The sequence below is a fragment of the Micropterus dolomieu genome, linkage group LG14 (assembly GCF_021292245.1).
Source record: "Micropterus dolomieu isolate WLL.071019.BEF.003 ecotype Adirondacks linkage group LG14, ASM2129224v1, whole genome shotgun sequence".
NCBI lineage: Eukaryota > Metazoa > Chordata > Actinopteri > Centrarchiformes > Centrarchidae > Micropterus > Micropterus dolomieu.
In genome coordinates this window covers 12,619,676-12,636,241 of record NC_060163.1, presented here as the reverse complement: position 1 = coordinate 12,636,241, position 16,566 = coordinate 12,619,676, and the positions used below count along the sequence as shown (strand labels likewise).

Here is a 16,566-nt window from a genome sequence, read left to right as displayed (position 1 = left end):
TAACCCAATCTCTTTTACTATTCAATCTTTGCCACCTTTTTGGCTTAGGCAGTATCTACACAAGCCAGCTGCGGAGGAAGGGATAGCAGTGACAATTGATGGTTTGATAAGATCAGGGGTCCTGGAGCCCTCACAGTCACCCTGGAACTCTCCCATTTTACCTATAGAGAAAGCAGGCACAGGGAAGTACCGTATGGCGCATGATTAGAGGTCCGTTGACTCCATTCTCACCACACCCACCATCCCTGTGCCTAACCCTTATGTGGCTTTGAATAATGTGGCCCCAAATCACAGATGTTTCTGAAACAGAGGGGGTGGTAAATGGGGTACTGTTTCAGAAAAAAGGGGGAGAACGTAGGGTGCTGATGTATGTAAGTGTAATGCTGGACAACATGGAAAAAAAGACACCCACGGTGCACTCAACATGCTGCAGGGGTAGCAAAAATCATTCAGAAGACAGCACACATTGTCATGGGCCACCCTCTACACGTACTCACATCTCACAGTATAGTGGCCTATGTGAACTCTCAGACATTTACAATAACATCATTGAGACAACAGAGGCTCAGCAAAGTGCTAGAGGCACCTAATTTGAATTTCACACATGAAGGAATCAACATGACAGACAGGATGGGGACAGGAGAGCCACACACATGTGAACAGGAAGTGTTGAGAGAAGAGAAAGTGAGACCAGATTTGAAAGCCCAGGCATTGCAAGATTCAGAGGTACTGTTTACTGATGGTTGCTGCTTCAGACATGACTCAGAGGGACTAAGCAGGATATGCAGTAGTCAGGAGAGAAGGGGAGGAGTTCAGGACAGTGAAGGCAGAGAGGATGGAGGGACAGCAATCAGCAAAAAGAGCAGAAATCAAGGCAGTGGTAGAAGCTCTCAAGGAAGGAAAAGATAGAAGAGTGACCATTTACACAGATTCAGCTTATGCAGTAGGAGCAGCTCATGTAGAGCTAGAGCAGTGGAAAAGAACAGGGTTCCTGACTGCTAGCAACAAGCCAATCAAACATGAAGAAGAGATGAAAGAACTGGCAGAAGCTCTACTTCTACCAGCGGAAGTGGCCATCATGAAATGCAAAGGACATGACTCAGCTGACACTCCAGTATCTAGAGGAAATCGTGCAGCAGATCAGGCAGCCAAGAAAGTGGCTGGATACCATCCAGCCTTACAGATGATAAGTACTGAGGAGGAACATCTTTTAGGAGTGCCCCTAACAGAAGAAAGGATCAAACAATGTCAAAAGGGGGCCTCACCGCAGGAAAAAACAGTTTGGAAACAGAGAGGAGCGGTGGAAGCAGCAAATGGGATGTGGAGGGCACCCAATGGAAGGCCAGTACTGCCACCTGAAATCAGGCAGAGGGTCTTGGAAGAGGCCCATGGACCAGGACATGTGGGAACAGCACAAATGATGCGCCACTTGTGCCATTGGTGGCATCCTTTTTCTGTGAAATGGTCAAAGGTCACGTGAGAAGCTGTCAGGTGTGTACCTTGTATGTGCCTTGATGGCAGTAAGGAGCTCTGTTAATCAGGGAACAGGGTTTACTCCATATGAACTAATGACAGGAAGGCAGTTTCCAGGCCCAGGACTCCTGCCACAGGATGAGCCAGGGAGGGTGGAAAGTCACAAAGCATATTTTAATGAACTGCAAGCTCTCATTTCAGGTTTTTCCAATTTCATGAGAGAAAGCTGTACATCAGGGAGAACATCCACTGACCCCACAGTAAGCTGGGTGCTGCTGAAGGTGATCAAAAGGAAGTGGTCTGAACCAAGGTGGACTGGACCCTACCAGGTGGTGGAAAGGACCTCCCACACGGTGAGGTTAAAGGGCAAAGGTGAGACCTGGTATTATTGGAGCCAGTGTGCAGAGGCAGCAGAGCCAACAAGGTCCTTGGCCGAGGTGGGGAAGAATCTGCAACAACAAGCATTGAGCACTGACTCGGATGGGTCAGAAAAAAAACAAAAACACAAAAACCCAGACCTCAACACAAGGGGCAGAATAATCCCCTGGTCTGTGTAACTGGTCTCAGGGCAGTCTACCCCTGGGACTGAAGAAAGAAGACGGAAGGAACGGACTGCCATGCTGAGGACAGCGCACATCCAGCAAGAAAGACTTTGAGCAAAAAGGGTTACAAACACCTGACCTAGAGGTTCTGAGGGCATTGATCCAGCGCGTAATCACCACAGCTGTTGAGAAGAGAGACGTTGATCACAGGCATATGATGCCTCTATTGGGATCTCCTGAGGTGGTTGGTCTCGAGCTGGATCAACTCCAAGATGAGGGGTGATCTCTTAGAAGAGTTCAAAAGGGGGAATTGTGAGAAGGGTACATGATGCTCTCCGTACATCTGTGAAGAGCACAGGGCGCTAGTGGCGAATTTGCCAACCTTGGTGTTCTCTGGCAAATGCCTAACGCCCTGCACGGTGTTGGGCTGTAAGCACAACCCTGACCTGTGGACGTCGGGCCCTCATATCACCCTCATGGAGTCTGTTTCTGACCGTTTGAGCAGACACATGCACATTTGTGGCCTGCTGGAGGTCATTTTGCAGGGCTGTGGCAGTGCTCCTCCTGCTCCTCCTTGCACAAAGGCGGAGGTAGCGGTCCTGCTGCTGGGTTGTTGCCCTCCTACGGCCTCCTCCACGTCTCCTGATGTACTGGCCTGTCTCCTGGTAGCGCCTCCATGTTCTGGACGCTAAGCTGACAGACACAGCAAACCTTCTTGCCACAGCTCGCATTGATGTGCCATCCTGGATGAGCTGCACTACCTGAGACACTTGTGTGGGTTGTAGACTCCGTCTCATGCTACCACTAGAGTGAAAGCACCGCCAGCATTCAAAAGTGACCAAAACATCAGATCAAAACTCCTTTATTGGGGGTGTCTTGCTAATTGCCTATAATTTCCACCTGTTGTCTATTCCATTTGCACAACAGCATGTGAAATTGATTGTCAATCAGTGTTGCTTCCTAAGTGGACAGTTTGATTTCATAAGAGTGTGATTGACTTGGAGTTATATTGTGTTGTTTAAATGTTCCCTTAATTTTTTTGAGCAGTGTATATCTGCAATTGCTTTTGGTTTTGGTAATAAAGGTCTCGAAACTTAAGGCACTGTCATCTGATCTCTTCTCTTCAACAATACGTAACCCGAGACGTTAGTTGAAGTAAACCTCCTCCCGAGCAGGTTAGGTTCACAGTGTAAGTTGCTGGGGTTACAGACCTAGAGTTTATCTGATCTCGCTCTCTGAAACCGAAAACCCAGAGTTTCCCTCATCTCGGGCTCACCATACTCAGAGTTTTCACTAAATCCACTTTCTGAAACAGGCCCCTGTTCTTGCATATTTATGACCCAAAAAGGCAGATACTGTAAAACTTCAATTAAACGCCTAGTCCCAATTAGAGCTTGTCCCCTTTACTGGCCTGGTGTAGTTACGGAGTATTTAATAGGTCTATTTACCAAAGTTATTGACTTTTTTAAATGAGTAAGGCAAACCAGCCTATGCACTGAAATAGGTCTACATCTAGAAATACTTTAGAAATCAGTAAACAATGTGAAGTTAATTGGATAAGTTGTTTTTCTATTAACATGTAGACCTATGTGAAATATTTTACAAAAAACAAGGGCTTATCAGGAAATGTAATTTTCATCTTTCTACAATAATAGCCTACTTCACCTGGCTTTTATCCTTGCACATATCGGTTACATTAAACAAAGTTTTACAGACAAAAGAAATTTATTATCAGATGAAAATCAGTAACATTGTATCAGTTGTTTTTGTAATAACGTGTGAAATATTTACTGTAAAAAAAATGGCTTATCATGAGTGGCAACAGAAGTCATTTTCATCTTTCTGGTGCCTTCATACAGATATCACCCACTTAGATTTTAGCTCAATTAAAACTGTTTTACAATAATACTTCTACAAATAATACTTCTTTTTTTATTATAGTCTGAGCAGTCCTAGGAAGGCTACAGTATGATGTACAGTAGGCAGTTAATTAAATAAAGGAAAATAAAATAGACTCTAAGAACTAAGTTACATTAGTTAAAACTTAAATATGTTTTTGTTTTTCTGTCAGCCATTCATGACAAGCTCTTGTGGGAGTTTTCATGTTGCTGGAAAGGTATGGACAGGTGGACAGCTCCAATCCTGAGAAGAGCACCTCACACAACCACATGGTGGCGTCAAAAGGTTTCTCAGAGTAGAGAGGCAACGGCCCTACAAAACAAAATCCAGGGCATGAGTAAACTTGACACTAAGCAACAGAGCATTTCCCAACATGTGTCTACCTGTTGTAAAATCATTAGTAATTACACATTAGAAGTATACCATAAAATGTCAATGTGTTGTGAAAGATGAGAATTCTTACTGAAAGAGGGACCCAGATAGCTCATCAACAAGGCCACCTGAAAAACAAGCAAGACACACAAAAGTTAAGAAAGGATAAAGTTGACGAAATATATAAATAAACAATGGTACATGCACATTACGAGTAATTTCTAACAGTATTTACCTGGTGTGCAAATTGTGTCACACAGTAAGGGGCAGATATAGCAGGATGAGCATCCCTGGAAGACAAAAAAGGTTCAAATGAGGAGGTCTTGTCCACTGAAATGTTGCCTTTCATGTGTATTATTTACAGTATTTTGGACAGCGAAGAAGAAGCTTACCTGGCAGTGCTCACAGTGATCTGATTCCTCTCCTTCTTCACAGGGGCAGTTGTCACAGTTATTAGAACAGTGCTAAAAGCAGGACACAACATGTACAGTTATGATTAGTCATTCACCAATTATCAGTGTGACTGTAACAAAGCCAGACTTACTAATAAACAGTTCAGCTTAGGATGAAAAGTTGTCAAAGTGGGTTATTTGAAAAAAGCACAGACTATTCATAAGAATAGATAGATTCTTACCCCAGGTAGATACCCCATTAAAGACTCATAGTTTTACCTCACAGATGGAGCAAACACTACACAAAGAGCTGGGGTGGAACTGCAGCATGTCAGTGGCCGGCTCCTCGTCACTTGTGTCATCCTGCTCATCTTCTGTTGCATCGTCACCGTCAACAGAGTCAACAACAAATTAGAGCTACATCAGTATATTAGCCTGGCAGATAGGTATATCATTGTTGGTGTGTACAGTATCGCTAAGTAAGTTTGAGGTATTTACACTGAACAAAATTATAAAACGCAACACTTCTGTTTTTTCCCCACATTCATCATGAGCTGAACTCAAAGGTCAAAGATCTCTATGTACACAAAAGGATAATTTCTCTCAAATATTGTTCACAAATCTGTCAGAATCTGTGTTAGTGAGCACTTCTCATTTGCCGAGATAATTCATCCACCTCACAGGTGTGGCATATCAAGATGCTGATCAGAGAGCATGGGTATTGCACAGGTGTGCCTTAGGCTGGCCACAATAAACATATTAAATACAGATGCTGTTGCACTCACATGAAATTGCGTTTAGGTTTAGTAGTTTGCATTTTGTATTTAGGATCGGGCATTTGGCCATTTAGGAGGGGCATTGAGGATTGGGCATTTGGGATTTAGGATTGAGGAGTGAATGCCAATAAGGGGGCTTGGCCAAAGACCGGAGGCTGGGTTTAAAACAGCTGGTGCGCAGAGGCACCTAATGGTCAGCAGGGGGAGCTCTGTGTGCAAAAGAGCACACTGCAATGAAACCAAACACAGGGCTGGAGGGCAGACTATACTTTACAATGTGATAACTTCAACTGCAATGAAAGTGTTTCATTTCTGTTGCCTCACACAAAGTCACCAGTGAAAGGAGCGTTATCAGTCTGGGTATCAATTGGATAATCTGTAATTCATTTGCAATTCAAAAATCATATAAAAATAAATATTTAGTCTATATATATATATATATATATATATATATATATATATATATATATATATATATATATTAAAATAACATATATGAGATGGTAGGTTACTAGGACTAGTCTTGCTACTATCATCAGTCCTGAAACTCTGCACAGGCTCAGAGTGATCTTGAGGAAAATCTGGGAGGTTTTGGGAGGTTTTCTTGCAGGGAGAAAAACTGAGTGACTCAATTTCACTTTTATTTTACACAGGTACGAACAATGCAGAGCACTGCCTTTCCCTGATGGCTCATCAAACAGAATTAAACCCAAGACAGGCAGTAAAAGAGCAAGGGGAGATGAGGAGACGCTTCTCTCTCTCACCCACTCACTCACTCTTTTTAAAACACATTATGCTTTTTTTTTTGAGTGAATATCTACTGACCATCGTGAGCTATTCTCTACAGATGTGTGTTTTCCCTACTGCCTTTAAAACTGCTAAGGTGAAGCCCCTTCTGAAGAAGAATAGAAAGACATAAAAGGAATTGTGTTGTTCCACAGGGCTCAATTTAGGCCCTACCCTTGTTAATCTGTACATGCTGCCGCTTGGAGACGTCATCTGGAGCCACGGCATCAATTTTCACAGTTATGCTGATGACACCCAGCTCTACATTGCTGTGTCCCCTGATGACCCAGGACCAGCAGATGCCCTTTTTAGCTGTTTTCTAAACATTCAGTCATGGATGGCAGAACGTTTTCTGCAGCTCAATCAGGACAAAACAGAAGTATTGGTCATTGGTTCTGAATCTCAGACAGAGAAACTCAAAATGAAACTGCAAATGCTGGCACTAAATCCCTGTGATAAGGTGAAAAACCTGGGAGTTATCTTTGACTCAGACCTCAGTTTTGAGTCACATATTAGAAATATTTCTAAGACTGCTTTTTATCATCTCAAGAACATTGCTAGAGTACGACCCTTTCTCTCTCAAGCAAATACAGAGACACTTATCCATGCTTTTATTACCTCCAGGATTGATTACTGTAATGCTCTGCTTTCTGGTCTTCCAAAAAATAAAATCTCTAAACTGCACCTGCTTCAAAACGCTGCTGCACGTCTTTTGACTAAGACCAGAAAGAGAACACACATTACCCCTATCCTAGTCTCTGCATTGGCTTCTAGTTAATTTTAGAATTGATTTTAATATCCTTTTACTACTTTGTAAGTCACTTACTTACACAATACGTATCAGATTTGCTGTTACCTTATGAACCTACCAGAACCCTCAGATCCTCTTGTAGTGGCTATTAATTATTCCTAAAGCCTCAACTAAAACTTATGGTGAGGCGTCCTTTCAATGTTATGGCCCGTTTTTGTGGAACACCCTTCTTGTTGAGCTGAGAACAGCGGGAAATCTGGACATACCTACTTAACTAAGCTTTTAACTGAGCTGTATTTATTTGATTTAGATTATTTACATTATTTATTTATTATACTTTTACTATTGATGGGCTGCTTTTCTAGTGCTTGTTGTTCTGTGGTCCTAGGGTTTTAGTGTTTTGGGGGTGGCAGGGATTGATGTTTGGGCTTGATCTGCTAGGTCTCCCCCCCCTCCGGTGCTCATTTGTGGTAGGGCTTATGGGCATTATATGGGGTGGTACTATTACATTATTGTGGTTTTTAAATGGCTCTGTAGTGTGAAGCACTTTGTGTTACATGTATTTGTATGAAAAGTGCTATATAAATAAAGATTGATCGATTGCTTTTTTACTCATAATAATGCTCACCAGGTTTCATACATAAGTAGGCCTACCTAACTAATGAGAACAACAGGCTTCATGTAAAATATTAAATCTAACATAATAATTACACTGGCAAATTAAATGTCATAAAATTGCAAAAATAGAAAAAACTCCACAGATGTGTTTTGGAAGAGTTTTGCTCTGACCATGCACGTGCAGAGGGGGGTGCTATGGGTGCTTGAGCACCTGCCCTTTTGCCCTTTGATGTCCAAAGTGCCCTTTTGTCAATGACAAATTTAATTAATTAATTAATTTTTAAATTTATAAAAGGTCCTTTTGTGAAGGCCTACCGAATCAAACTATTAGTAAAATAATTTCGTAGTAAATAAAATGACCCACATTATGACCTTTCACCTGATGACCTCATCCGTGACGAGCCCTCCCGTTCAGACACCGTTAGTGATTCAACAGCTCTGCCTACAGGACACCTGCGATCCCGCCGGTAAGAGGGGTTTGCCTCAACGTGCTTGTTGTGGGTTGTTGGATGTATTTTACAAGAAAGACACAAAGAGAGCAGCACAGTAGTTGTATATTGCTGTGTGTCGCCAGCAGAAGTAACTTTAGCTGCCGACTAACACTGCGCCGACAGCTAACGTTGCTTCTACACACAGATAAACAAAAGTTGCTGTGTTTACTTCCTTCTTGCTGTTTGAGGGAGAAAATTTTCACGGGCGTCTGGTATTTTTTATATAATTTGATTAAAAACCTTTCACTTCAACTAGGATTATTACAGTAACTTAATTAAAAACGTAGTGTGCCTTAAAATAATTATAACAACTTTGGTAAAACAGGTTGTATTACTTATTCCTCTGAATTATAGCCTACTTATCAGCCCGTTTTAAAACGATCATTTAAATCAGAACAGTATTTGAATAGATAGCAAACCTATTATATGAACTAAATAACTGGAAATACATGTAATAATGTCAGTGTCAATATAAAATAAATAATATTTCTGACATCAAAGTAAAGAGTGAAGAAGAAATGGCCCTATTAGATTTCATAAAAAGGTATGAAATGTTAATTTGAAAGGTAAATGCTGCTCTGTCATGGTTATTATGGGCCAACAGAATGAACACACACATATTTTTAGATTTATGATTAGACATATAGTCAATCAAAATCCAATATATATCTCAGATTCACAATGCAATATATAAAATCATTGTCACAATATTGGCTACACGCACACACACACACCTGTCTATAGATTTGTCTCACTCTTACCCCTGCCTTGGCTAAGCTAGTCCTTTCTCCCAGTACTGTTTCCTTCCAAGATTATTTCCCACACTTTTTTGAACCTGGAATCTTATTTCCTCTACCTGCAGCTCTCGGTGTGCAGCAGTCTCTGTGAGTGTCTCCCTCTTATTTTCTCGTAGCAGTCAGCCTTGGCAGCGGCTGCAGCTACAGCAGGTCAGTCATAGTGAGCCGGTCCCAAATACTGTCAGCAATCTTTACATCTTGTCATGGTCACATATTTGTTTCATCAGTTTATATATCTCCTATGTTTGTTATAATATCTCTAGTCACAGATCACCGCCAGTAGTAGCAGCAGCAACCAAAGCAGCAGCAGCAACAACCCCGGAAACCCCTCAACAGCAACTGTTCCCTGTAAGTTATGTCAGCCCACCGTGTTTTAAAGCTAGATCTAGGTATTCCCTGTGTTTCTTTTTCAAAACTGTGTCACAGCATTTGTTGATGTATCGATACAGAAGCATCTGTATACACATATAATCAAGGCTTACATAACAATATATTTCTGTATCAATATTTTGAGAACAGCCCTATTTAAATCCTTGTTCCATGTGCCCCTTTTATACTTTGAGCACCTGCCCTTCCAAAGGTCTCTGCACGGCCCTGGCTCTGATACAGAAAGGGTAACAGTAGATTGCAGAAGCTGAGAGAGATTTTAACAGCGATAGTGTCATTAAAAGAGTAGCAAGAAGGCATGGCTTCAAACTCAGTGATTAGCTTCCTGTGGTAGCCGTGCTAGCCTTCTTTTCAGAACAGTATTGCCACTGGGCACCGCAGCAGGGGGTACAATGGCCTCTGCTGGTTGAGCTTCCACATAGCAAGTATAAATATTATAACTATAAATTAAATAATAATAATTAAAACATTAATTGCTCCTCAGCTTCATATCACAATAAAATAGTTCACCTTATCTTAATCTGAAGTTACAGGTCACCAATATGGTCTTAAAAATGTTTTATTAACAGCCAGAATTGTTATTGTAATTTTTATTAGTTGTAATTGTTATAACAGTTATCTAAAATGTTTAGTTTTACTAAACTATAATCACCTTGCTAACTACACAGTCCATGGGTGATTTTTTAAATCATAAAGGAATTCTGACACCAAAAACGGATATTTCGGTTTTTGTTTTGAAAAAAATAACATAAGATTTTTCAGTTTTTGAATTACAAAATGAATTACAGATTATGCAGTTTGTGAGGCCACACAGAAATGTTACCACACTTTCATAAAGCTGAAGTTATCACATTATAAATAATAGTCCTCCCTTCAGCCCTCCCTTAGTCTGACTTTGGTGTTCCTGCTGTAATCAGATTTTTATTTGATTCGTAAAACCTGAGAATTGTGGGTATTCTGACTTCAGCAACTCAGTAATTAGCAGATTATTTAAAGTTTTTATTTTAAGCGTTCTTTCCTTTTGCACTAACATGTGTGTTTGTAATATTGCTTCTATCTGAATGTTACACACTTTAACAGTACCTGTTTTGGGGTCTCAAAATAGCCACACTGGCGCAACAAAAGGCACGAATGGTTTAGGTTCTTCCAGCTACCACACAGATAAGCCTGTCTATTTTAGGACTGATATGTGTGACTACAGTAGCTGCAGCTAGGGCTGCTGTAGAGTTAGGGAACACTAACTAGGAAAAATAATTGTGTTGAACTTTATACTAAATCACTGCTTATATACACAGGTGCTGGTCATATAATTAGAATAATATCAAAAAGTTGATTTATTTCAGTAATTCCATTCAAAACGTGAAACTTGAATAATGTATACATTCATTCCACACAGACTGATATATTTCAAGTGTTCATTCCTTTTAATTTTGATGATTATAACTGACACCTAATGAAAACCCCAAAATCAGTATCTCAGAAAATTAGAATATTGTGAAAAGGTTCAATATTTAAGACACCTGGTGCCACACTCTAATCAGCTAATTAACTTAAAACACCTGCAAAGGCCTTTAAATGGTCTCTCAGTCTAGTTCTGTAGGCTACACAATCATGGGAAGACTGCTGACTTGACAGCTGTCCAAAAGACGACCATTGCACAAGGTATCAAGACACAAAAGGTCATTGCTAAAGAGGCTGGCTGTTCACAGAGTGTCCAAGCACATTAATAGAGAGGCGAAGGGAAGGAAAAGATGTGGTAGAAAAAAGTGTACAAGCAATAGGAAAAACTGCACCCTGGAGAAGATTGTGAAACAAAACCCATTCAAAAATGAGGGGGAGATTCACAAAGAGTGGACTGCAGCTGGAGTCAGTGCTTCAAGAACCACCACATACAGACGTATGCAAGACATGGGTTTCAGCTGTCGCATTCCTTGTGTCAAGCCACTTATGTCTGACAGCGTCAGAAGCGTCTTGCCTGGGCTAAAGACAAAAAGGACAGGACTGCTGCTGAGCGGTCCAAAGTTATGTTCTCTGATGAAAGTAAATTTTGCATTTCCTTTGGAAATCAAGGTCCCAGAGTCTGGAGGGAGAGAGGAGAGGCACAGAATCCACGTTGCTTGAAGTCCAGTGTAAAGTTTCCACAGTCAGTGATGGTTTGGGGTGCCATGTCATCTGCTAGTGTTGGTCCACTGGGTTTTCTGAGGTCCAAGGTCAACGCAGCCGTCTACCAGGAAGTTTTAGAGCACTTCATGCTTCCTGCTGCTGACCAACCTTATGGAGATGCAGATTTCATTTTCCAACAGGACTTGGCACCTGCATACAGTGCCAAAGCTACCAGTACCTGGTTTAAGGACCATGGTATCCATGTTCTTAATTGGCCAGCAAACTGGCCTGACCTTAACCCTATAGAAAATCTATGGGGTATTGTGAAGAGGAAGATGCGATACGCCAGACCCAACAATGCAGAAGAACTGAAGGCCACTATCAGAGCAACCTGGGCTCTCCTAACACCTGAGCAGTGCTACAGACTGATCGACTCCATGCCACGCCGCATTGCTGCAGTAATTCAGGCAAAAGGGGCCCCAACTAAGTATTGAGTGCTGTACATGCTCATACTTTTCTCATACTTTTCAGTTGGCCAACATTTCTAAAAATCCTTTTTTGTATTGGTCTTAAGTAATATTCTAATTTTCGGGGGATACTGAATTTGGGATTTTCATTAGTTGTCAGTTTTAATCATCACAATTAAATGAAAAACATTTGAAATGTATCAGTCTGTGTGTAATGAATGAATAGAATATCCAAGTTTCACATTTCGAATGGAATTAATAATAATTAAATAAATCAACTTTTGATGATATTCTAATTATATGACCAGCACCTGTATATACAAATTACTTCACAAGTAATTTTTTAATGCACACAAAAATACACATAAGTATTTGCAATTCTCATCAAAAACATTTGGATGGATTAAATTTATATACAACCACTTGTACCTCCATTAACAACCTGCTTGACATTTTTTAACTTTACTGCGTTTGTGTTTTTTTGAGACCTCCATACCACAGCTCGATTGTCAACTGGGACTTCTCTGTACCGAATCAGATGGCTCCTAATATTTCAGCCAATCACATAAATGTAGATTCTTTTACTCTGATCATGCAGCGTTACATCGATAGACATGATACACAATATTTTAAAACAACTTCTCAACTGTGAAATGTTATTCCCCATTTCTTTGTTTTTGCATTTCCTTCATTAGAACATCCAAAAGCAGGACATAAGTCCGACATTTTATACTGTTTGAATGGTCAGAACTTGCTGCAAGCCTGCAGCGGTATGGCATTTTATCGATCTGCAGGTCAACCATTCCACATGTAAGTGATCACTCTCCTGGTGTGCGTGATTAAATATGTTTGAGTTATGAATGTTTGCTCAGTTAGTTGGCTACCAAGCTTATGAATGATCATAGGTTATAGGATTTATCAGCATTATATAGCTAACACGTCAGCTAACACACTAGTGTTAACTTAAATATTAATAATATTTATGCAGAGTCATTTATATATAAAAACTGATTTACATAATTACATGCATTAATATTGAGACTCCATCAGTGTTTCCCACAGGATTTTAAGAGACTATGGTGGGTGGGCCTTGGACCCTCACAGGGTGTCCGGGGGCATGCCCCCCCGGAAGAAAATTTTGTACATTTTAAAGTTAAATGCATTCAATTAAGAGGCTATCTGTGAAGAACTTTGCACTCTTGTAAACAATGTTGTGCTCTAGTAAACAATTATCATAAACCCATTGTGTATAGCTATAAACAGTGATGAAACAGCAATAAAAGTCAACAAATTTAATGGATGTCAAAGAATAGAAAATACATAGTTATTTCCCTAACATTTTAATGTTTTTTTTTACTTTTAATGAACACATATGTTTTATACTTTCTGTGAATATTATCCAATTAATCTTATTTCCATACTGTATAGACACCTTATTTTGAAAACTGGATGTTGTCTCATGTGTATCCTTGCGCTAAATTCATCAAGTCCGGCCCTATTTGATAAATTATGTTGTATGTGGTTCTTTTATGGTGTAACATGAAGACTTCACTGCCTCTCTTCAGGTCAGACTCTCATACTGCAACGCTTTGTAAAGATAAAAGGATAAAGTCGCTAACCTGCCTGTCGCCTCACACTCGTCTGTTTCAGTGGATTTACCATAAAGGCTTTAATACGTGTTAGGGCTGAAAGATTTTGGGTGATTTTTATGCCAGATATTGCGATTAGATTTGCGATTTTTTTTTTTTTAATATTCACTGCAAGTCTATTTTTGACGGAAGCCATGTCAAGCGGCACAGAGCAGATGAACCAGGCAGGAAGTCAGACACAGAACGACAGAGAATCCAGTCAATTTTAAAAATTAAACACCCTTTGCTGACTCACGATCATACATCAACAATAAACACAGTTAAAACAGACAAAACACAGTTTAACAATTTAACTACGTAGACTACTTAACCATGGTAGAAGCACAAAAATCAAGGACAACTGAACAAATAAGCAAACTCTGAACCAGTCAGCAAAATCAGACTCTGATCTGCTCTATTCTGAAATGCTCCATGTGGATATGTAGCGTGCAGAGAGCAGCGAAATGGGCTCAAAGAGAGCTGTTATCCATTGTTGAAGCTCACAAAATGACAAATTAACAACAGTTAACAACATGTTGGCTAAACGCTCTGCTGCTGAAAACACTTCAGTGTATGTTGACGCCGAACAAAACTGCAGCATAGCCGCCGCCAGTGTCTGTTCTGCTGGCGCCATTATCCCACGTTTTCCTCTAGTTTTGTTTGTTGTTGTAAAATGCACACGCCCTGTGCCCGCTCTGATTGGTGAGTAGGACCTTAACAGGAGGCGCATGGCGCTTGTGACTGGGGAGTAAGTCTGTCACGCAAGGATGACAAAAAGAATTTAAAACCATCTTCACCATTAGCTAACCGCGTTCTTTCAAATCGCAATTTCGATTTGAAAGCAATTAATCGTTCAGCCCTAATACGTGTGCACTCCAAATTTAGGTGCAGCTAGCTTAATCGCTTTCTCACAAACGAGTGACAGAAACAGACCGTTAACGTTACTGTAGTTAGCTCAAAAGAAAAGTAGTTGTCTCGAGTGTGTGAGCATGCGAGCAACGTCTATAATGTTATATGTGTAAAAATATTTTCGGTTCATTTTGAAACTATGGTGGAACAAATTAGAGGCGGACCGCCACGGTCTCGTTAATTAATGGGAAACACTGCTCCATAATCTGTCCACTACTTTGGTCCAGACTGAAATATCTTAAAAACTAATAAATGGATTGCCATGAAATTTGGTACATATATACACATGATGCCAGACAAACAAATCCTAATGACTTTGGTCCCCCGACTTTTTATCTAGCATTATCATCAGGTCAATTTTATGTGTCCAATACTCTGGTTTAAAACCAAATACCTACAAGATATCCCCATTAGCCTCAGCTGTACTTTGTGTTTAGTGCTTTTAGTTTAGTGCATGAGCCCTTTATTTGGTAGCAAAACCAAAAAAAAAGTGCTCTGATGCAAGCAAGCCTACCAGATAAACATCAGTATGTTCGCTTTGTCTTTGAGGGCACGCTGATGTCATCATAAAGCTCAAAGCACTACTGTCCTGCTTGTGGAGCTGTGTACACTATAAGTCTTGTTTTAAAGTAATCATTTAGTCTATAAAATGTCAGAGAACTGAAAAATACTATTCACAAGTTCCCAGAGCTCATGTTGACACCTTGAAATTGCTTGTTTTGTCCAACCAACGACACAATTATATAAAGCAGCAAATCCCTTTAGACAGCAAATTATTAGCATTTTGCTTGATAAACATTTGTTATTTATGATAAAAAATTATGAATGGCTTCAGTCTTCAAATATGCAAATGATAAGAGGACAAAGAACTCTGTTACTGCATCCCTCACATCAGGCATTTTCCCATGAACCCTCTAGAGTTCCCCAGAGAGGATGCAGTGAATACTGTTCTCTGAAAATTGATCCACACTCAGTCTTGCCCCCTTCCATCAGGAGAGCTGGTGATTTATGTCGACCACAGCCAACCAGGGAACAATCTGCCTGCGTCAGTTTCTATCCAGCGCGCTCTCTCTCTCTCTCTCTCTCTCTCTCTCTCTCTCTCTCTCTCTCATCCCCTGTTCAGTCAGCAGAGCGGAGGCTTTTACCATTGACCCCCCCCCAGGCAGTCTTGCCTTTGCAGCTAAACCACAATGCAGACCTTTAACATGATGGATGGTCCTGGATAACAAAACCTTAGGCTTTACATTCAGCCTCTCGTCATAGCAGCGCTGATAATGGCAGACCTGCTAGGCCGCAGACTTTCTGTCCTCACAGTGAACTTTTCACCTTTAGATGCATGAGACTGGGCCAGATGTAACATAATGATTGCACAACCACTGATGGATCAAAATGTTGCAGCAATGTTACTGCACTTGTTATACCGCTCCAAAATCAGAAATTCCAGCCAGTTTCTTTCTTCAATTAAATGTCCTTATCACTAATCAGCTTTCCCAAACCTGATACATAGTGAATATTTATTCCTGTTAAAAATATATATAATAATAGGTATCACAGCTGTTGTTTGGGCTTGTATTGCTTTTAAAAGGTGTCTCATGAAACAAACAGAGGTCAGTGGACAGAATTTAGTCAATATGCTCGTTGCTGCATAAGCCCCATAAACATCTAATATTATGATAATACAACAGAATACAAGAGTTCAACAAGGGTTTACAGCCATGCTAGCAGCTCTGAGGTTTACTTTGGCACAGCAGTGTTTTAAGCTAAATCCTAATGTCAGGATGCTAACATGCTCACAATGACACCATTTTAGATTAGCCTCTTAGCATGCTAAATTTAGCTGATTAGCAGAAAGTACAGCTGAAGCATTTGGGCATAAACCAAAGTTCTTAACTGAAACTTTGACCTGATGATGTCGCTAGATGAAATGTTAAGAGATCACCAAAACCATGAGTGTCTGTACAAAATTTCATGGCAATCCATCAAATAGTTGTTGACATATTAAAGTCTGGACCAAAATAGTGGGCCGACGTTTACACGTTGCCAATATCTAAGGCCTCATCGCTTAAAACTACTTGGGAGTACAAGATCAGGTCTGGAGATCTGAGGAAGACTGGAATAAAACGTGTGAAAGCCAGAGAACGTAAAGTCCTGGCAAGAGCTCTGTTGGAAGAACAT

The 16,566-nt window shown here is 40.4% G+C and overlaps 1 protein-coding gene across 2 annotated transcripts in view; it reads right to left on the bottom strand.

Annotated features, from left to right (window-relative positions):
* Positions 1–4,069: 4,069 nt before the first annotated feature.
* The window catches only part of LOC123983249 (cilia- and flagella-associated protein 251-like), a 28,371-nt gene continuing 15,874 nt past the window's right edge, over positions 4,070–16,566 (bottom strand). Inside the window, exons 2-6 of one of the 2 annotated variants that reach the window (XM_046069437.1) lie at positions 4,958–5,052; positions 4,679–4,750; positions 4,522–4,576; positions 4,378–4,414; positions 4,070–4,226 (exon numbers count right to left, since the gene is read on the bottom strand). In XM_046069437.1, coding sequence (XP_045925393.1) covers positions 4,205–4,226; positions 4,378–4,414; positions 4,522–4,576; positions 4,679–4,750; positions 4,958–5,052 — 281 coding nt within the window. In that variant the 3' untranslated portion in view covers positions 4,070–4,204. The remainder of the gene's footprint in view (positions 4,227–4,377; positions 4,415–4,521; positions 4,577–4,678; positions 4,751–4,957; positions 5,053–16,566) is intronic. The other variant, XM_046069438.1, reaches the window with a different exon arrangement.